At 44.8% G+C, this 19297-nt stretch overlaps 1 protein-coding gene across 1 annotated transcript in view; it reads left to right on the forward strand.

The window, feature by feature from the left end:
- Nucleotides 1–19297, forward strand: part of LOC111245805 (teneurin-m-like) — a 70834-nt gene that overhangs the window by 35361 nt on the left and 16176 nt on the right. Inside the window, exons 4-9 of the mRNA XM_086977031.1 lie at nt 3091–3332; nt 3453–3594; nt 3933–6866; nt 11669–11873; nt 17665–17864; nt 18172–18276. Of these exons, the coding sequence (XP_086833157.1) occupies nt 3091–3332; nt 3453–3594; nt 3933–6866; nt 11669–11873; nt 17665–17864; nt 18172–18276 (3828 nt within the window). The remainder of the gene's footprint in view (nt 1–3090; nt 3333–3452; nt 3595–3932; nt 6867–11668; nt 11874–17664; nt 17865–18171; nt 18277–19297) is intronic.

Raw genomic sequence — 19297 nt, forward strand, 5'->3', positions numbered from 1 at the left:
AGTCGAGCTGGTCCCGTCCAAAAAGAATGACTGGTATCGACCAAGTTGTGTTAGAAGAGACTAGCCTCTGCTGAGCATACAAGCTTCACCCAGCATCGGTTCTTCCAGGGTTCCGCGTGGGGAGCCCCGCCGCTGTGCAACAATACACTGTGGGGCGTCTCATGACGTTCTCCCAAGCGTTTTTTTTACGACGGAAGAAAAGTCTTGAATCTCCGTTTTTCACCCGCTCGGAAAGAAGGGACTGCCGAAGTAGCAGTCGTCCTACTAGGCATGGTGTACAACGGTCGTAGCAGCTGCCCTTTAAGGGCAGCTGGCTTCCATCGCCGCGCCTGCAGGGTCTCCTGAGTGACGCCGGGCTATGCCGGTCGTTGATAAAGTGAACTCGGTTCGCCGGTCTTGTGCAGACAAGCGATGAACGGGAGCGAGACATACGAGCTCAAAGCAAAAGCACTGGGAGCAGCAGTAGCGGCATCGGTGGGTAGGGTCGTCTTGGCTTCCTCTTTCTTCTTTTGAACCTTAACGAAGCCGTGGGTCGGCGATGAATCCCGCTGCAACTTTGCCGTCTTACCTGCTGAGAGACGCAAAACCCCAGAAGGCGCCACCTCTAACAGTGGGGTTATCCGAAGCGACCGTGATGGGGGGGCTTATGACGGCGTAGAATTTGTCACTCGTACGTCACTTCTTATTCGCGGCCTTGCTCTCTACTCTTTCTTTCGGCGTCCGTCTCGTGGGATTGCAATAGATCTTACCTATTTTCGACAAACACTGCTCACATAACATATTCGTTTAAACTACGATCATAGTTTGATGTTCGGAAATGCATGGAGAGTTTATTTGTTCACGAAGAGTTTTCTTCGTATTCTAAACATAACCATTTCTGGTTATATTTGTATTTGAATAAATATGCCTTACTGAAATAAGGCACATATACGAATTGGTTTAGAACTTTTTTAACAATTATTTTTCATCACTATCTATCGGCGCGTATCAATAATCATTTTCGGGCGTTAGACCCAAGATTTGGAACTTTAAGTTGCCAGCAACACGTCCGTCTTTGCATTACCAACAATGTATTGAATGGTCACAGAGCGGCAGTGTCTGTGCTTTTCGTTTAGATAGTTCTGTACGAAGGCTCTCTGTTACTATGGTTTCTACCATCTTTGTTGCAACTAAGAAACTGCTCATTTTAAAGCGGACGACCACGTGAATTCCGTTCATTTTGGTACGAACAGACAAAGCAGACCAGCGATTCCGGTGGAGCCTAGTAATATAGTGCTCCACAACTACTCCCGACGCCTGTCCTCTGTTCCCAATCCAGCGCCATTCTGCGCGCGTTCCTCACGACCCCCCCCCCCCCCTCTAATGCTGGCTTTAATGATGTTCTTCTTATGTTGTAAATTCCATTAAGATCCACGAGTAAGACTGGCTGCTACTGCTGCTGGATGAAAGCACTGGCCCGCGCCTTCACTAGCCTGAACTCGCGAGTGAGCTCCCCGTCGTCACTTGCAGTGCCTCCTCTTTCTCTCCTGCCACGTCACCCTAGAGTCTAGATCCCACTAGGTCTCGTGTTCATTAAGGCGATTTTTAGACGAATGAGTGAACGCCACAGACCGAGTAGTTGAAGAGATCAGATGTGATCAGAGGGCGGATAGTTGTCTTGACTGATTTTGCCCGCTGCTACCGCAAAGCATACGTCTCAGTAAGATCTGGACCTCACTGCTGAAAGTCTATAAGTTCCTACCTCAGACATTTTGAAAAGAATACAAGCAGGAATCCTTGGCACTTTATGAAGCATAACAGGTTTCGAGAAGGTGAGTGGTTTTTAGGGAACCACTTCCCTATTCACATTAGAAAGAAATGGAAGCTCTTGACCCCCCATGGGCCTCACTCAATCCTGATTCCAATAACCGAGAGATTCATGGTTCATATCGGTCATTTTTTTGTTATGCTAAACTTTCATTAGCGTCGTAATTGGATTACTGTGGAAGTTTTTCAAGTAACTTGGAGCCCTCGCCATTTCACCATTAAAAAACTGATCACTGTCAAAAGATCATTACTGAAAAGGCCAATACGCGGAGTAACCTCTATTCAAACAAGCGATAGTCCGTTTTTCGCGTACGACAAGTAGGATCTTCTCGAAGGCTAGGTTTGATACCTATTTTAATGTGAATATTGCTATACCGAGATTTCCGATTTCATGAGGTTTGCGAAATGCAGCGATGAAATTTAAGTGGACGCAAATGCATCTGAGCCCGGTTTGCTTTATGAGAGAACTAGCAACAATTTCGCATTGAAATGCCTACGTGTGTTCGTCTATCACCTCCAAAACGAAAAGATGTGCTTCCCCTAATGGGACGTTATGTTGACTTTCCCACTATTGCGTGGCCTTTCGCCTCTCGCGCCGTTAGTCACGTGCTTTATTTCACTGTTTCGTTCTCCATTTACGTGGCATGCCCCTGCCACCGCTGCGCCAGTGCATGACTGAAAAGTTGTTTGAGAAAAAGGTCACCGACAATTGGTGGTGCGGGCTCTCCACACTCTCGCACGGCCTCGGTCGGATGAGCATTGTTGTGCCGGACAAATGATGCCACAGACGGACAAAAGTTAACGGTTCTTTGGGGGAGAAAGCTCATCTCGAGTAGCGGAAATGGGTCGTTGTCGCGCTATTAGCACCATTGCCGCTACCAACTCTTCGACATCAACTCATCCTTTCCTCCCCCGTATGTTTCTTCTCTATCACACACAAACCTCCCTAATGGACCTACCTAGGTCATCTGACAATTTCGTGTTGGACTCCCCTCGCCTTTCGTCTCGTTCCGACCACAGTTCTACCCAAACCCCCTACACTATCCACGACGCCCTCCCTCACTGCCAAAGCCTCCGCTACCGCAGCTGCCAACTTCTAAAGTGCAGGTGTCGAAACTTGCAGACTAAAAAGCGTCGACCATTATCGCGAGTAGTAGCCAGCTACCTTCATGTACCGTTGGACAATAGAGATAACGAAATAAAATTGACATAATCAAACAAGCCTTTCTGCAATAGAGCAGGCTCCATCTAAACCTCTAAATCGGTTCACTTATCTGGTTTCAGAGTTAAAAAGCAACACGTTAACCAATACGAGCAAACACGGCGGTCTCGCAGCTTCGACCAATTCGCATATCTACCATTGCGGCGATGACCATCTGCAGACGAAGACCGCTACCGCAGACGGTTACTCACCGTTTGCCTATTCTGGCACCATGAATTCGACTGTTCCCGTTCGGCCCGTGCAGAGCAATCCTCGGCCGTACCACACATTAAGCCAACTGAATAACGCGCAGCACGGAGCGCAGGTGAGCATGTTATCATGTCACACTAGTCATATTTCCGTCATTTTAGTGTTGCATCACAATGCTGTTGTTCCAAGCCAATACTTGTATTTATTATACTTCTACTTGATGATGATTCAACAGATCGCTGGATCTCAGTATCAATTTCATCAGCCAAATCGGAATCTTCGAAAGGCCCTGGAGTCAGGCTTTAGTTGGAAATGTTCGGCGGTCGCGTTCATCTTTATCGCTCTCGCACTTCTCGCCGCCACTGGATACATTTATTGTAAATAGTTTTGCTTTTTTACTCACTAATTAGTTATTTACGCGATAATTCAATTGACTATTTCCTGCAAAATGTTTCGTTTATACATATATGGGACACACAGTAGGGACCTGCTTGTGCTAATGAACTAGTACTGCTTTGTTTTATACTGACATTAGAAAAAGGTAAGGTTCAGTACAGGCACTGCTCGACTAAATTATACTTTCTAGATTGGCCCTAGTAATAAAGCACGATCACATACTTGCACAGATCTGGGTTATTGGCAATTTACTGATTGAATGTTCGGAGTCTGTGAACAAATTCTAATTTGATATACTGCTGTTTCTACCGCTTTTCAGTTACCCGGACATCGGGTCGAACTGGCCAGCATATGCCTGTCGTCGTGACGGACCTACGCTCATCCGAGACGTTGGACACACGGCCAAACCTTAAAAGTAAGCAAGCAAACAAAAGCGAAAAGCAAGTACTACACGGCATCGGCGTTAACGTCACCGAGGGCGTTGTGACGGTCTTAATTGCTTTGGAGAAGAACGGTCTAACAAGTTTTTGGACGAAACAACTGCCGAAAGCTGACGAGAACGTTGACATCAACCAGTCGTTTACGTTGCCATTAAAAGCCTTATCATTACGTTCTTTTAACAATTCTTCGTTGCATTCTTTTGTTGACATTGAACTTTTAGCACTACCTTTGGTTCAGCAAACTTGGGTTATTATGCACGGCATTAACAAGCCCACTGTAGCTGTTGACATCCCTGCACGCGAAGCCCACAAACATCTGATTAATCACGATAGGGTTTCGGTCGATATTCACGAACGTAGATTAATCATTAGAAAAGCTTTCGCAGAGGTGATGGATACTATAAAAGCCAGTAGTTTTGATACTGAAACCACTAACTTTAACAGCCGCATTGGTGGCGCCACCGCTGCCAATGTCGATAATGCTCCTGGTCAAAGCGTCTCTGAAAATTCACTTTGCTCTTACGTCACTAACCCGAATTGGTTCAACGGAACTGAAATGAAGTCTGTAAGTCATCGCGCTGTGGCAGGAGTTTGCATCGTTCCGTATAAAGTTGTGCATTTGCATGCAGCGATAAATAGGAGTCAGGCGGAGTCTCTGCTGCGGTATCATATTGCGCCGGAGTGCAGTTCCGACGACATAGTTGTGCGGCACCAGGAGCAGAAGGAGACGGATACGCATAGACAACTGTCCCAAGATTCTGCTGCGACCACTGGTATGCCAATGGAAAAGCGCGTGTCCGTTGTGCCCATCACCACTTCTGCCTCGAGTGGCTCCAGTCGCGGTAGCGGCTCACACAAAGGAGGCGTCGACAGCGGCAAGTACATAACAGCGGATGCAGTGGCGGGGGTGGTAAGAACTTTCAACAATAGAAAGCTTCTGTCGATAGACGCGGAGGGTGGGAGCGGTGCGGGCCGGCTTCCGGAGGAGACGCTACACTCGAGCTACCGAGAGAAAGAACGAGATAGTGTGGGCAGATATCAATATTTCGAGGCTACGTTCCCGTCGAGTTCGTCGATGGAATCCGAGCGACACGAGATGAGACAGGATGTCGAATTGGTTCGTCCGACCCTAGTCGATGCCGGTAGCGACGATCAAGGCCCTGATGGCGAGGAGAATCTTTGGAAAGAAGCAGAAAGAGACTATTTTTCCCATTCAGTAACGTGGTCCTCGGGCGGCGACGGTAACGAAGACGGGATCCCTGGTCCGGATGATGATAATCTCAATAGCGCACGACGGAGTGACGATGTCGTTGCGAACCGCGTAGACAAGGCGGCGACTTTTAGCAGGGACCAACCGGCTGCCGTCCCTTCTATTCTAAAAGAAACGTATACAGCTAAGATCAATACTGAGCAATTTTTAAAAGGAAACGTTGTTGCAGACGAGTTGTTGTTGAGTCTAGATCAACGTAGGCGTGACTCACTAGCCGACCATGGTCTAGGCGAGAAAATGTTACAATCAGACGACAACTTGGCTGGTCTGATTAATTTTGACTCAGGTTCCGGGCAAGATACTGTGGACGGCTCTGGATTCGACGTTTTACACGAAGAAGCAGAAGGAACGGAGTCGGACAGCGCGACAGTGAATTACCTGGAGAGTAGAAACGGGGCGTTTGTTACCGAGATAGGTAAAACCACTGCCGAAAATTCGCAGAAGGGACGACTAGAGAAGAACACCGAAGGACTCAACAGCATTGATATCCCCAACGGAAGACGAAAAAAAACTGTGGAACAGAGGTCAAAGCCCAGAAAAGAGCATAGGAAATCACGACGGAACGCTGCCGACGCCAAGACAGCCTGTCAAGGTGGCCTGCCGCTTCTGCCAGACAATGCGGAGATGAAGACATCAATGATGTTTGGAGGACGAACCGTTGACATGAGCTGTCACTGCTCACCCATCAGAGAACGCACCTGGCGGCGTCGAGTCGGAAGAGAACAGCCGATTATTTCTCAACAACAGATACCGAGGTTGAACGATATTGGTGACGATGTTAATGATGATGAGGAAGAAGTGGCGGTGACGTTAGTGAAGCGGGACGAGGGCATCGTTCGAAAAGGCAAAACAGCTGGTCTAACGAAGAAGTTTTCGGAACAGCCTATAAAGGAAGATGACCCAAACTATCGCTCGGACGCTTCTGATGATTACGATTATTCAGAAAATGACGTGGACGATACTGATGCTTATACTCCACCTTCGCCACCATCACAGAATGACTTGTACCCTTACCTTGTGGACAGCGCTCAATTTAAAAATGAGCTTCGTACAGCTAAGGCCTATTTGCGGCCAATGATCGTCTATGCCATTACAAAGCCAACTCTGAGAAAAGAAGGGAGTGAGACTACATCCACAGTCAAGGACAGTTTTGCTTACGTTACCGAAAGGCTTGACAGACCTATCGGCAAGGATAAAGTTCGCATGCAGGATGTAGAAGACACGGTGGCTATAAATCAATTCGACGACAGGCTAGAACAAAAAGAACTTATGTTAACCCTCTCAGCAAGTAAGGGTAAAATTAATTCATTTTTTCAAGACATCAAAAATTCAGGAACGATGGCATCATCAGTTAACGGCGAAGGTGCAAACACTTCCGTTACCGTCAATAATGATGGCGATAGGAGTCTGTCATCTGTCAATGGACCATTCTTGGGCCATCGTCCCGGTTCCTCTCAAGGTACTTCGCACCAAGGGCTTTCTGGTAATGAGTCTCGCCAAGGAAAAGGGAAAGCAGAAGGACGGCCCTATGTTGGACTTAATGGTAAGGCGCGCGACCTCAAAACAGATAGCCACGCTCAGGTTAACCCCTACAATTTCCCTGCAACCTAGCAGCAAGCAACCCGCTTTTTCAAGTAAGCGCCCTCAAGCAGTGAACCGTCGAAGGACGGCACCAAACGACGCGGGACCTCGACCCGACCATCCGCCTGTTCTCGCTCCCCGTTGCAAAAACAACCCCGCGGTGCAACCGTTAGTGTGACTCTAGAGCACATACACGTTATTGCCGCTACGTTCTTTATCATTCCTCTGCTTTCTATCATTTTGGCGGCGTGGTGCTCTTCGCGTTTGCCTTCCATTTCCTGTGCTGTCTCTTTGCAGATGCTACTGAAAAACCGCAACTTTATTTCGTCTACGTGGACCCTCATTGGTTACAGAGCTAACTCAAAAGCTCTTCGACGACAGCAATCTATCATGACCAAGCTTTACCAGCAGCCCCTCCGCCCCTCTTTTCCCTTCCTCGTTTGCTTTCAAACCATCGGGCACGGGACACTTCGCCGTTAGCTGACATTTATTCTTTCTCCGTTTCAACTCGTTTTTTCTCTTGCTATCCCGACCCCTCTGGCATCGCCCATGAATGCTATCGCACTAGAAGCATTGGCTATCGTCATTGACATAACTTTATTCAATCGCTTTAATTATATCTTCAACATCGTACAATGTAGATGCGCGCGTGCTAAATACCATTATGATTAATGGCATCTTAATCTACCAGTAGCGCTGCCTCTGTTCTTCCGTTTCATGTGATGTCGCGCCTTCTAATTTGATATTCAACAGAAGCGAAAACGAGAGAAGGGTACTGCATGTCCGAGCACAACTCATAATATATATGCAGTTAATAACACTATGCATACCTGTCTGCGTATAATTACCTTAGTCACACGGTATTAAATATAGTTATTTAAATATTGTTTTTTAAGAGGACTGGCGTTATGTCAGTTTGCCTTAACTATTATAATTCGGAAAATCCTTTGAAAGTATATTTTCTTTCCGATTACTTATTCATCACACTGTCATTATTATAAATGTCAGATTGTTCAGTAAATTTTAGTGCTAAAACTGAGCAGTTTTTTACGAACTTCTCTAAGATTAATTAGCAACCACAATGCAAAATGCTTCAGTACATCACTCTTGCGAACTGGCAAGCTCTTGTCATAGATATCGCTGAAGTGGCAGTCTGCCTTCAAGCGGCAGAACGGTAGACGCGTATTGCCAGTAGCACTCAAATTCGTCTTTCGCCAGGCATCGATTCGTTCCTCACTTTGATCCCATAACAAAATTCAATCCAATATCCTTCACTAAGATGCGCATCCACTGCGCTTGGGGTTCACGATGGGATGGGACAGAACCGGAAAGGAGCAATCCCAGCGGGTGGCTGATGCCTCTCCGCCATGCTCTTTCCTCCGCCAGCACTGGGCGTTTGGGACTAGAACTTAATAAGGTCACCCCGCGCGTACACAACGCAGCCCAGATTTCCAATCGGGCTTTGAGTCTGCGGAAAAGGGGGGATGGAGTTTAGGGGAGGAGAGTGGCGGCGGTGGCGACGGGTCGTACGCGTAAGGCACTGGACGGCTCTCGCTGACGCTGCCGATGTCCGGTCGCCAGCTGTGACCAAACAGAGGGTCCGCCCTTAATGAAGGTCCCCGTTACCGTCTCTGCCCGGTGTGCCGTCTCGCGTCCCCTCTACCACGGTGTGCTACTACTCCGGCTGCCATTGCTACTTTGGCCTTTCTGCCCCTGAACTCGCCCAGTTGCGTCTTACTTTAGCGCTTTCCCGTCGACGGTGTTCCTAGCCACTTCAATGATCTGTCTCTCGAGCGACAACGCTCGCTTATTCCCGCCCCGTTTTAGGCTCGTGCCATCAAGGCTTCTCGGCACTGTTCCGACTGACGCGTCCAGTTTCTCAAGTCCACCCATGATTTGGCCGCCGCCCTTCCTCACTGGTCCGTCCTACATCCACCGAATCCTCTCCCCGCGTCCCGGTGAAATGCACCCACATCAAGCCATGACTCCATGAAGCATTCCGTCGGCTTCGGCTTCTCCATAGGCAGACAACGCAAGAAACGCGATAGCCTTTAAGAAACAATCCTGCAAACCAGCCACTCTCTCAATCAAACGCTTTTCCATTATTTCCCCGATACGCCACCGCGCCCCATTCATTCCCGCTGTGATAGCGCCACAAGGCACCAGCATCAATCCGCAACTCGCCATTACCATCGGGGGCGGGTCGCACAGTGTTTCTTCCCCTCTGTCCCTCTTTCCGAAGCCTTAAACGTGTCACCCGCTAAGCTCTCTATCTACTTGCTCACTTACTACAGGCAAACGGATCTTTCTGAGCAACTTTGCCCTTCAGTAGCAGTTGATAGCATAGCAAGCCTCCTCTTTTAGATGACATCCACCCAGCTAGCTAGTTACCCCCCCCCCCCCCCGCCCACGAACTGGTAAGAACTTGTAATATTACTGCAGCAGTGTGACACCATGCGGTAGCGTTATGCGAAATTCTGATGCCCTAGGTGGTTTAGCAGCTCTTCCTATTTGCTGGGTGATTCCTTGGGATTCGCGTGGGATGTTTAAATTTCCGAGCTCCTGTTTGGCCTCCCGCAGTGCCGCCCTCCCCAGCGGGTGATATTGCTGACAACTGTGCCCTCACCGAGTTGTCTGTACCAAGCGACAATTCACCCGTCCTATCATCTTACGTAGGATACTGGCCTTTCCTCACCCGGTTACACATAATATATAGTTGTTTTGTTTGTATGCGTTCGCATGCGTATAAAATGCGTTAATAAAAATGAATGATTTTCAGAACTGTATTTTAAATAGAATGAGTTGGTTTTGTTAAAAAAAAATTGGATCCCGATTTCGTTTAACTTCTCTCTGGGCACATGCTAAACATTATTTAACCTGGTGGATCAAATGAACTTGAACATATCAGAACGAGTGGCGGGGCAGTAGGATCGTTGCCTAATAGTCCGATAGCTCGAGAACGTTGTTCGATTTGTGAAAGTGGGACCCAGGCAATGAAATCGTCTGAAAATGTAAATATCTGCTGGGGTGACACGTCGTATAGCCGTAATGAAAAGAATATAATTACACTAAAGAGAAGTATGGCAATTTGCATATCGAATAAAGTCCTTTTTTGTAGTTCAGGATAAAGAGCAAGCGTTATTTTCGTGTTTTACCTTTCATAAAGTAGCACCGTCATCTGCATAGTATATGACGTACCAGGTACATCATAAATCGATATTCAAGGTGAAGATTCGCATATACGCGCAGTGGTTGAGCTAATTGATGCCAATCGTGTACCACTAGACGATTGGTGTCGAATAAGCACCGTTATGTACAAAACAAGTATAGGCAAACAACGCTAACTAGTAAGACATTATTCAGTGACTGGAGCATTTTGGATTCTGCATATATCGTCATCAATATTGCCCGTTGTGGCTAGTTCGGTTCGGAACCGTTGCGTCTGACTGGCTCGTGTGAATGCCCCCCATGCAAGGTAACAGATAAACAGACCTCCGAACTTGTTACATTTTTCGCCAGTTCGTGTCTGGGTGTCAGGTGCTGTTTTGATTTTTCTCAGCCATTCGAACACGAGCTTCTAGTTTCATGCGTAGTTATACAACGTATACTTTAGCCTTCTTGACGTCAACAAAAGATCACTGGCTTACTGACCCTGTTTGTGCACAAGCAGGTCGACCTCCTTCAGTATGCATGTCGGTTAGAAAGCTTAACTACTTTTCCTCTTATGAACCTGCACTACGTTGGTCTTTATGTCTGCCTGTCCTCCTGCTGTTGCATGTAAGGTTATGTTGCCACCTATTTAGTGTTTCTTGAAGTTTTGTAGAGATTTCAATTATTTTGGGACCTTACATTAGCTGGCGGCCACATGTAGGTAGATAATGATAAGAAGTAAGCATTTATGATATATATGACATTTTATCTTCTTCTTTATGTGACAAGCTTCTTTGTGTTCTGTACTATGGACACTTTGTCTGTAAATGAGTCCTGGCTACCAAAAAAAGCGTTAAGCGAACGTGTAACGGTCACACAGACAAATTAAGTTTGCGTTTGACACGGCAACTCCTAACCATGGTCAGAGCGATAAGTACTCATCATTTGAGTGTAACATATAATATTCAAGGCCGAGTCAATATTCTTGCCAATTGTAGACTTTACATCCGCTTATTGAGTGTAAACCCCCTCGACTTTTAGTCTACACTAATTAACCGCTATAGAGATTCATCTAATATCGAAAAAAGGTCTTTTTGTGTTTGATATTACGAAAAATTATTTTGAAGTAAACGTGGCAAGTGTGGTCCTTGAGTCCTGTCCTAAATCTCTTGAAACCGAGATGATACATTACATGTCTAATGGAAATGCCTCAAAAATATATTCGAAACCCAGAAATCTACATAATTTCCTTAGTCGAGCATTGCTCTCCTCCTCTACTTGAGGCCTGAAGAGAATTCCCTCTAGCTCTACGCTGGATATCAGTATATGTTTATACAGGATAATTTCAGAAGATTACTACGATATTCTGCTTAACTTCTAGATAGTATCTAATTGTTTTTATCAACCAGCTAGGCTAATAATCTTTGATCTATCGGTCTAAAACGAATACGTTACTATGCGAACTTGAAATGAGCCCCATTTGATTTTTCAGTGGCCCACATAATCTCTGCTTTTCTTGCGCAAAATGTAACCTATAGCCATGCTTAAAACGAAATAAATTTATATTTTTGATGTTTTACAAAAATTACTACCGCTGTTGCCTCATGTATATAGATCCGGATACATTACCGACGAAAACAGTTCCCCCTGCTACAGTCGATTCATTTACTGAGCTCTCCGTTGGTCATCGACACTCCCACACGATATTCGCGTATGGCCATTGGAACGTACAATTCGTACAAAGTGAAGCAGCACTGGTTAAGTTCAACTACACGTTACCTTCAACTGCGAGCTTAGCTGTATATGGACGTCGTAACAGGTGAGTGTTTTTCTTCCAATCGTAATGCTATGAATGACTGACAATTTTTGCCAAAAAATATTATAGGTATCAATGCGAAGCAATAAAAACAAATGTGTGATGAATAGTTTTGTTGGCCTGCACAAATATTTTTCACAGACTTATCTATCACGCGCCTCTTATACGCACATAACTTATGATACATGTATATTAGATTTAAGAAAAAAATTTTATGATTTTTCAAATAAGCTCGCTTGCGCCTACAAGGTTTAAGGCCGTAAGCATTTAGGAAAGGTATATGCTTGAGCTGAGTCTGTGCTGGGATCAGAACCGAGTGCGCAGATGAACCCATGGAACGAGATGTGCCCTATGTGCTCCAGCATTGCAAATGCCTCGTTAAAGGCCCTGCTGTCTAAACAGACGATACATCCGTACCAGAATTAATAGGCTAATTGTAAAGAGGGACAGCCTGATCATGGCCATGCAACGTCGGTGCGTTGTTACCTATTGAACCTGTGACGTGATACCTTAATGTAATCCTCCTTAAAAGTAGTTTACCGAAGTCGACGGCGTTGGCCGTTGCGGTACACATGTAAAGTATGTTTGAATTTCTCCTGTATTTTAGGTGCGCCTTATACATAGAAGCTAAAATGACAGGTAACACCCCAGCTTCAGTCGTAACGATTATAAATTCCCTTACCCGATTCGATCTTAGTTGGCTGCTAGACTTTCGACAAAGAATGCCAGTGATCCAACTTTAGAAGCACAATGATAGTAAGGTGCTGTTTACTTGTGACTGGCGGAAGGAGGGCGCTATCATGAGGTACAGGGTCGATAATCAATCGCTGATGGAAGGACGAGGTCTAGGTGCATTTACATCGCACGATAAACATGGCATGGCTAATCTGACTGAAATCGTACAACGCTCGCAAAGAAATGCTGACCGACCGGTCGGCCGGCTGGGTCGCTGGCTATCTGACGATCGGTAAAACCGTCTATGACCGGTTACGTATGGTTATAGATGGGTCCACCCACGCCACGGTATTATGCAACACGACGATGCTAACTGTCATTAACCCATTGGCTTAGCGTTTTTCATACCGGGAGCAACCGTGGTCGATTAGACGACGGTCGCTATTGTGGTATGCCACCATAACGAACACTGAGGACTGGTCACACAAGAGAAAAATCGGCAGATTAACAATGCTAATAAGACTTCGCTGCTCAACCGTGGACTCAGACAGAATCAATGGAATGAACTTTGTGAGATCCCTTGACGCGTTCATCGATCGAAGTCCACGTAGGGTAACAACAGCGACGTCAATCGAACTCTATGGCACCGCCTTCAAGCCAAATAATAATATCATTGATGTATTCATAGAGTGTTCTTCTAGGTATACAGGCGACAGCAAATCAGTATGATTCGCAAATTTCGATCTTGGACCAACGATGTTTACTTTAAAGCATGATCTTGCTCAGGTAACTGCGTCTGCTTTTCTGTTCATTCGAGTTTTCCCTTTATTTTCAAATAAACTCAGATTAGCAGAAGCAAATATTACATTGTAAGAATTAGGCATGAACACGAAGGCGCATGGCTACCTGTCGTACTTGCAAGTGCTTTTGGTAGCCTAGACTGTGTAATGTGATAAACCCTTGGGTCACTAGAAGCCAGAAATGATGCCTTAACTTCTAATATTCTGTTAATTAACAGCGTATTATAATACCTAATTATTCCAGTCGTATCCTATATCATCATTCGACTATGCGGTCTGAGTACATACACTAGAACGCTTATTTTCCCAGCGCAAACAACTTCGTATAAAGTCTATGATTTACGAATGTAAGAGAATACGCACCTTCTTTGGCCCACTTTACGGGTGGCACTTGATATTAAATTATGACTGGGCGAAAGTTCGATTTTTACGTCGCCACTGAAAAGTTTTTTTACGCTTTTTGGCTCCGTGTAGACATTTTCTAGCTTACGATGTATAATACCTCGTCACCCGCCGACGTATACCCTTCGTGTACAACTTCGATTTACTCGTCTGCCAAAATGACCTGGTGCTACACTTGTGATAAGTTCAGTGCTTCTCTAGCTTGTGCAAGGTTAACTAGTGAAAGCACCCCAGAATTTGTTCTGAAAGTTGTTCGATATCACAATAGGGCCAAGAACAGTACAGCACTAGCCTTAGTTGTCTATTATAAATGACTTCAGGCTAAGTTACTATTATAGCTATTTTAAAACATGAACCCAGATAGCATAATTACTTTAAATTGGAGCCGCTAGCAGTTTTAAGTGTACATGCTCTTTTAGCGTAACTTGCAACTGTGTAATTGGACGATTCTCTCGGTGGACTACGCGAGCAACTCTTTCCAAGTAGAACGCATCGGGCGGCGACCAACAATCTCTACAACTTTCTGGAACCCAAGGGACGTGTTCAAAGACGTCTGAGGTCACTTAGGGGACCAGTCTAGACAGCATCCATGTTCCATTGGGGCTTAGCCGAAGCCTCAAGGTATAATTCGAAGCCCCATTACATGCTAAAAACCGAAGACAACCTTTCATGATAATTGCTTTGGGCCAAGCCAACGCAAAGCTTCTAGTGCAAGGCTAAACACACACTCGACATGCACGTATATAAACACACTTATATACATACATGGACACGTACACAAATATGCATACTCGGCACAAATCATCACCGCAATTGGAAGCATGCCGCAAGTCACATCGATCCAACTTCCTATGGACATGAGAGCTCAAAGCAGACGCTACTAAGACAGCGAGCGCATGATCCTACTACCACCGCATAAAAGACACTGCGACTTCTTACTGTGCCATACAAGAAGATTAGTAGCTAACGAAAAATTGTGTCGTTCAACACGGCACGACGTTGGCGCCACGAGAGACAGAGGTTGCCGACAGAGCACGACTAAAGGCAGAGAAAAACCTATGGCTTATGCGTATACAGCCTGAGGCAGTGTTCATCTTTTCTCCACGAAAGGCCTACGAAAATCAGTAGATGAAACTTTCAGCGAAGGATGAACATTGGCAAATCCAAAAGGGAAATGTTACGCTTGTAATCCGTAAACGGCTGTACACAGACATGCAAATTCGATGTAGTAATGCGCTAGATAATAGCACCATATCGCTTTACAAATGTGTAGTGAAGTGGAAATCGGTATTAATCGGCATCTTGTCGGCTAGTGAAAAGAGCCGCGTTACGACGAGATCGACCTTGATAGCAAAAACGAGGCCATTCCCAATCTCTTCAAGAATGTGTCCTAATGTCGCAATCTAAGGCCGTATTGGTGGAGGGAAGGACGGCAAAGGGATCGATGTGTTATATTTAAAATTCCTGCAATCGCATCACGTTTTTCGCAGCATCCTCTGGTAATTCATTGTGATTAAGCTGTGGACGCAGCAGGTTAGATCCGACAGTTGTGACGATTTTGATCAGTAGCCTAGGTGCAGCGCTGGTGGTGCCTTATGGCGTACAATGGTAGGATTTTTTCTCCGCTTTAACAGACTTCTGAGATCGCCGCAGTAGCGGTCACTCATCGTACGCTACTCTCCTAGCAGTAAACCTTACATTTTCCGCGCGTAATTTATAGTAATTTCTATTGAGCACGTGAAGCATAGACAGGGAAATCGACAAGACAACCTACAAAGGCTTACTGGAGCACAGTAATAAATTATCTGATATGCCGGAAAGAATATATTTGTGAAGATACACGCAAAGAAACCCTGCGCGCGCTACTTACCAGCAAAAGAAAAAAGTCTATCGATGATTTATTTAGTAGGGCGTTTGACATTGTTTCGAAACGTCGCAATTAAAGGCGATAACGGCATCTTTAAAATAAATCCTCTCTAGTAATGGTGGAAATAAGTAAGTAAAAAAAGAAGTAATGGAAAGAAATAGAGCAAGCAGGTGAATGTATTATTCGTTTAAGTCGTCACATACGAGAAGCCCTACTTGATAGAGCCTGATATGGTCCTTAAGTAGAAGAAGAAGAACAACCGCATTTAACACGATGTAAATTATACATGGAGCGAAGCTATATTATTACGTGCATTGTATATACATATACAATGTACGTAACTGGCGTATGTATATATATCTGTCAGCTGTTTTATTCTTTATCGTATTGTTTGTCATGCATATATATTGTAGAAAAATGTACCTGAATAGATTAAGGAGATAGCAGGTGTTCTGGATGTAGTCCACGACTGCAACAAGCTCCTTCAACGAGAAGGCTGATCTCTAGTAGGGGCTGCGTACCGCAATGTCCCGATTTGCTAAGCACGTGTTCGAAGCTGTCGCGACTCCGAGGCGAATATTGCCCGCTCCATTGAAGTTCGTTTTAAGCACTTCACTTGAGAGTGTCCTACTTACTCTGCTGAATCACAACATCCACAAGGTAATAAAAAACTTCCCGAGTTGCTCTTGTGCCGTACTGACCGCGACTGGCCAGCCCCCGCCGTCTGCAACTGTCGTACCGCGTTGGATTCAGTTCATTTCTTTGTACACGACGGTAAAATTAACGCAGCGTCAGCTGCAGTCGTCATGCACCTGAGCTACACAGAAGGCGAGGTTACAACCTTATGGTAACCTGCACAGTTCGGCCAACTAGTTCGCCTCCTGAAAGGATGTTGTTTTTCTGCTTTATCATGAAAACCGAATCCTGAGACTGGCTTTCAGATAAACATTAATTGCAAGCACATTTATTAAATAGTATACAAAACAACCTATACACGACTGGCTTGTAGGTCAATTGACTATATAATTTAAATTTTGTTAAACGTAATTAAACTTAGGACCATATCAGGCTCTATCGCGTAGGGTTTTGCGTTTCGCAGGTTACGCCTTAAACGAATAATATATTAACATGCTTGCTCTATTTCTTCGTAGTTTGGTGTACAATGTAGCAGTGCGCGTTTTGCTACTGTTAGAGGGGATTTCCTTTAAAGACACCCTTTATCGCCTTTAATTGCAGCACATTACTCTTTTATAAAAAAAAAGTTCCGAACGCTTCGAAACAATACCAAATGCTCTACTAAATGAATGATCGATATATATTTGTTTTTCTGTTGCTGGCAGGTAGCACGTGCAGGATTTCTTCGCGTTTGTTTTGACGATACGCATTATTAGTTCATCTGTTTCCCATTCACTACTATGCTACAGTGAGCTCTTATCGTCTATCTCCAGTGTTTTTAACGGAAGTAGTTTAGCGCGCAATATTTGAAATCCTCTCCTGACAGGGCAGTAGGCCGTTATTACTGCAACTGCAACAGCCTGTGTCCGATATGAAGCATGTTAGTGAGCGTAACAAAAATTAGTCGAGCACAAAGAACGAGAGCGATCAGGAACTATAGGAATCGTAGGCTGATTCTGACCATCGTAAGATCAGTTTAGAAAGAAATCTCCCGCTCCGTGATACGTTAGCATTAATGTCGATTTTTCTGCTTTATTTACTTATAGCCCTTCTTCTTTTAATTTTCGTTTACTCATACTCGACGAACACCGCCTAGTCTTAAATATGTTGATGCAGCGCCTACGGTCACATTTTCATTTCGAATTGGTTTAATAGATCGTAGTGTGACATATTTTCGGCTTTGTGGAATCATCGTCTAATAGACTTTGCAACGTTTACATAGGATTGCACCCAAAATCAACCCAAGCTCTCAAATTATTCAATTAGAGGCTTACTAGGGTGGAGCGAAGTTTTGGCGGGTACAGCTTACTTCTGGCTGGTCCTAGCATCGCCATCTACCATCTAATATGTGCTTTTATTTTTCCGTAACTTTCAGCGTTCCGACGCATACCCGATACGACTTCTCTGAGATACTCAACGCCCGATCATCGGGCATTCGTAGCCGCAAGGCCGCTACGTCGCAGGAAATGGTTTCTATCGAATTTATTCATTTTCTCGATCGCGGCCACTGGTATTTGTCGATCTATAACGATGGTGATCAGCAAGAAGAGGTGTCCTTTGTGTCACGAGTAGCCGGTGGGTGCCCACTTCCGCTGAATTAATGAAAGTCGATCAGTAGATAGATACAATTTCTTTCCTTAGAATAACTAGAGCCTGAAGTGTGAATCAGACCGAGAGAACAATCACATCGTTATAAAAAATCAAAGTTAACAACAGGGTGATATGCGCTCACCTCGTTTTGTTTGTCGAAATACGTGTAGATTACATGCTTTAGATGCATGCTTTACATGCATGTGTAGATTAAATACCATAAAGGTGTAGATACAAGTATATTAAAATAGTCACATAGTCAAGAATTATCGCTGGCTATTACCCTTTGCAGATGTATCTTCGCTTCCTTGTCCGTATGACTGTCACGGCCATGGAACTTGTAATATGGGCAAATGTGACTGTGATCCTGATTTTACTGGCGAAGCGTGCGCCTATCGTAAGTTGAATCCTCAAATTGCTTTCCGCGCATATATTTTCGCACGAAATAGTAGGGTATGTAGCAGTCGTGCAATAGGGTACGGTGCCTTAATTGAGACTTTTGCTGATATTTTGGTTTCTAAGACTGGATCCAAATAAAACAAAAAAAAAAAAACGAAATTTCGACATGTGCTAGAGGTGTTCCTCATTTCTGACGATCACGTTTATTCGATATAACGATTATATACTACGACTACAACTTTGAGCGAACCGCAGGCTCGTTTTAAATGTCCTGTTTGCCATTCTGTTAATAACTTGTTGATAGCTTGAATGAGTGAGTGGATGATGTCATGTTTAGACCTATTCAACTGTCGCCCAATAGTAATAATAAGCCCCAGTAATCGAACGGGTTTAAATCTAAGCTATTCTGCAGCCATACGTGCTTACCCCAGAACATGCTTGTATTCTCAAGGAGACAATTCTGCACTGATTGGCTTGTGTGAGCTAAGATGTATGGCCTTCCTTCAAGCACGCCAGCTATCCGCGGTTGCATCAGAGTTTACAGAACACGCAGGCACTTCTTCAGTAATGCGTTTGCTTTTTTGGATCAAGTCTAATAGCACCTTGCCTTCTCATCTAAACACGCACTCAACACATGAACTTTGGCCGAAGATCTGCTTCTACCCACAAGAGACACATCTTCTAAATAGCGAGCCAACCACTATCTTTGGGGTTAATTTTTACTTCGAGAATAAGGAATATATTGTTAGTGAAAAATCAAATGCGACCTGCTACTTTCTTCTCGAAAGATTTGAGTAGAAAAATAACGCTAATCAAATCCCATGATTTTATTGATCTCAAAGAGCATTTATCTGGCTTTTATGAGGTGCATTTGAGGTCTTCGTGAACACTCCGTGACATCGTACACTCACTCATTCACATCAACTATCCTCAATGACGCCCTCACCGAAGTGGGAGGCGCTCTTGGACAACAGCCATTAATTTTTTTGTTCTGTCGTAGACTTCACATTGTACTACGT

The sequence above is a fragment of the Varroa destructor genome, unplaced genomic scaffold (assembly GCF_002443255.2).
Source record: "Varroa destructor unplaced genomic scaffold, Vdes_3.0 BEIS01000001.1, whole genome shotgun sequence".
NCBI classification, from domain to species: domain Eukaryota; kingdom Metazoa; phylum Arthropoda; class Arachnida; order Mesostigmata; family Varroidae; genus Varroa; species Varroa destructor.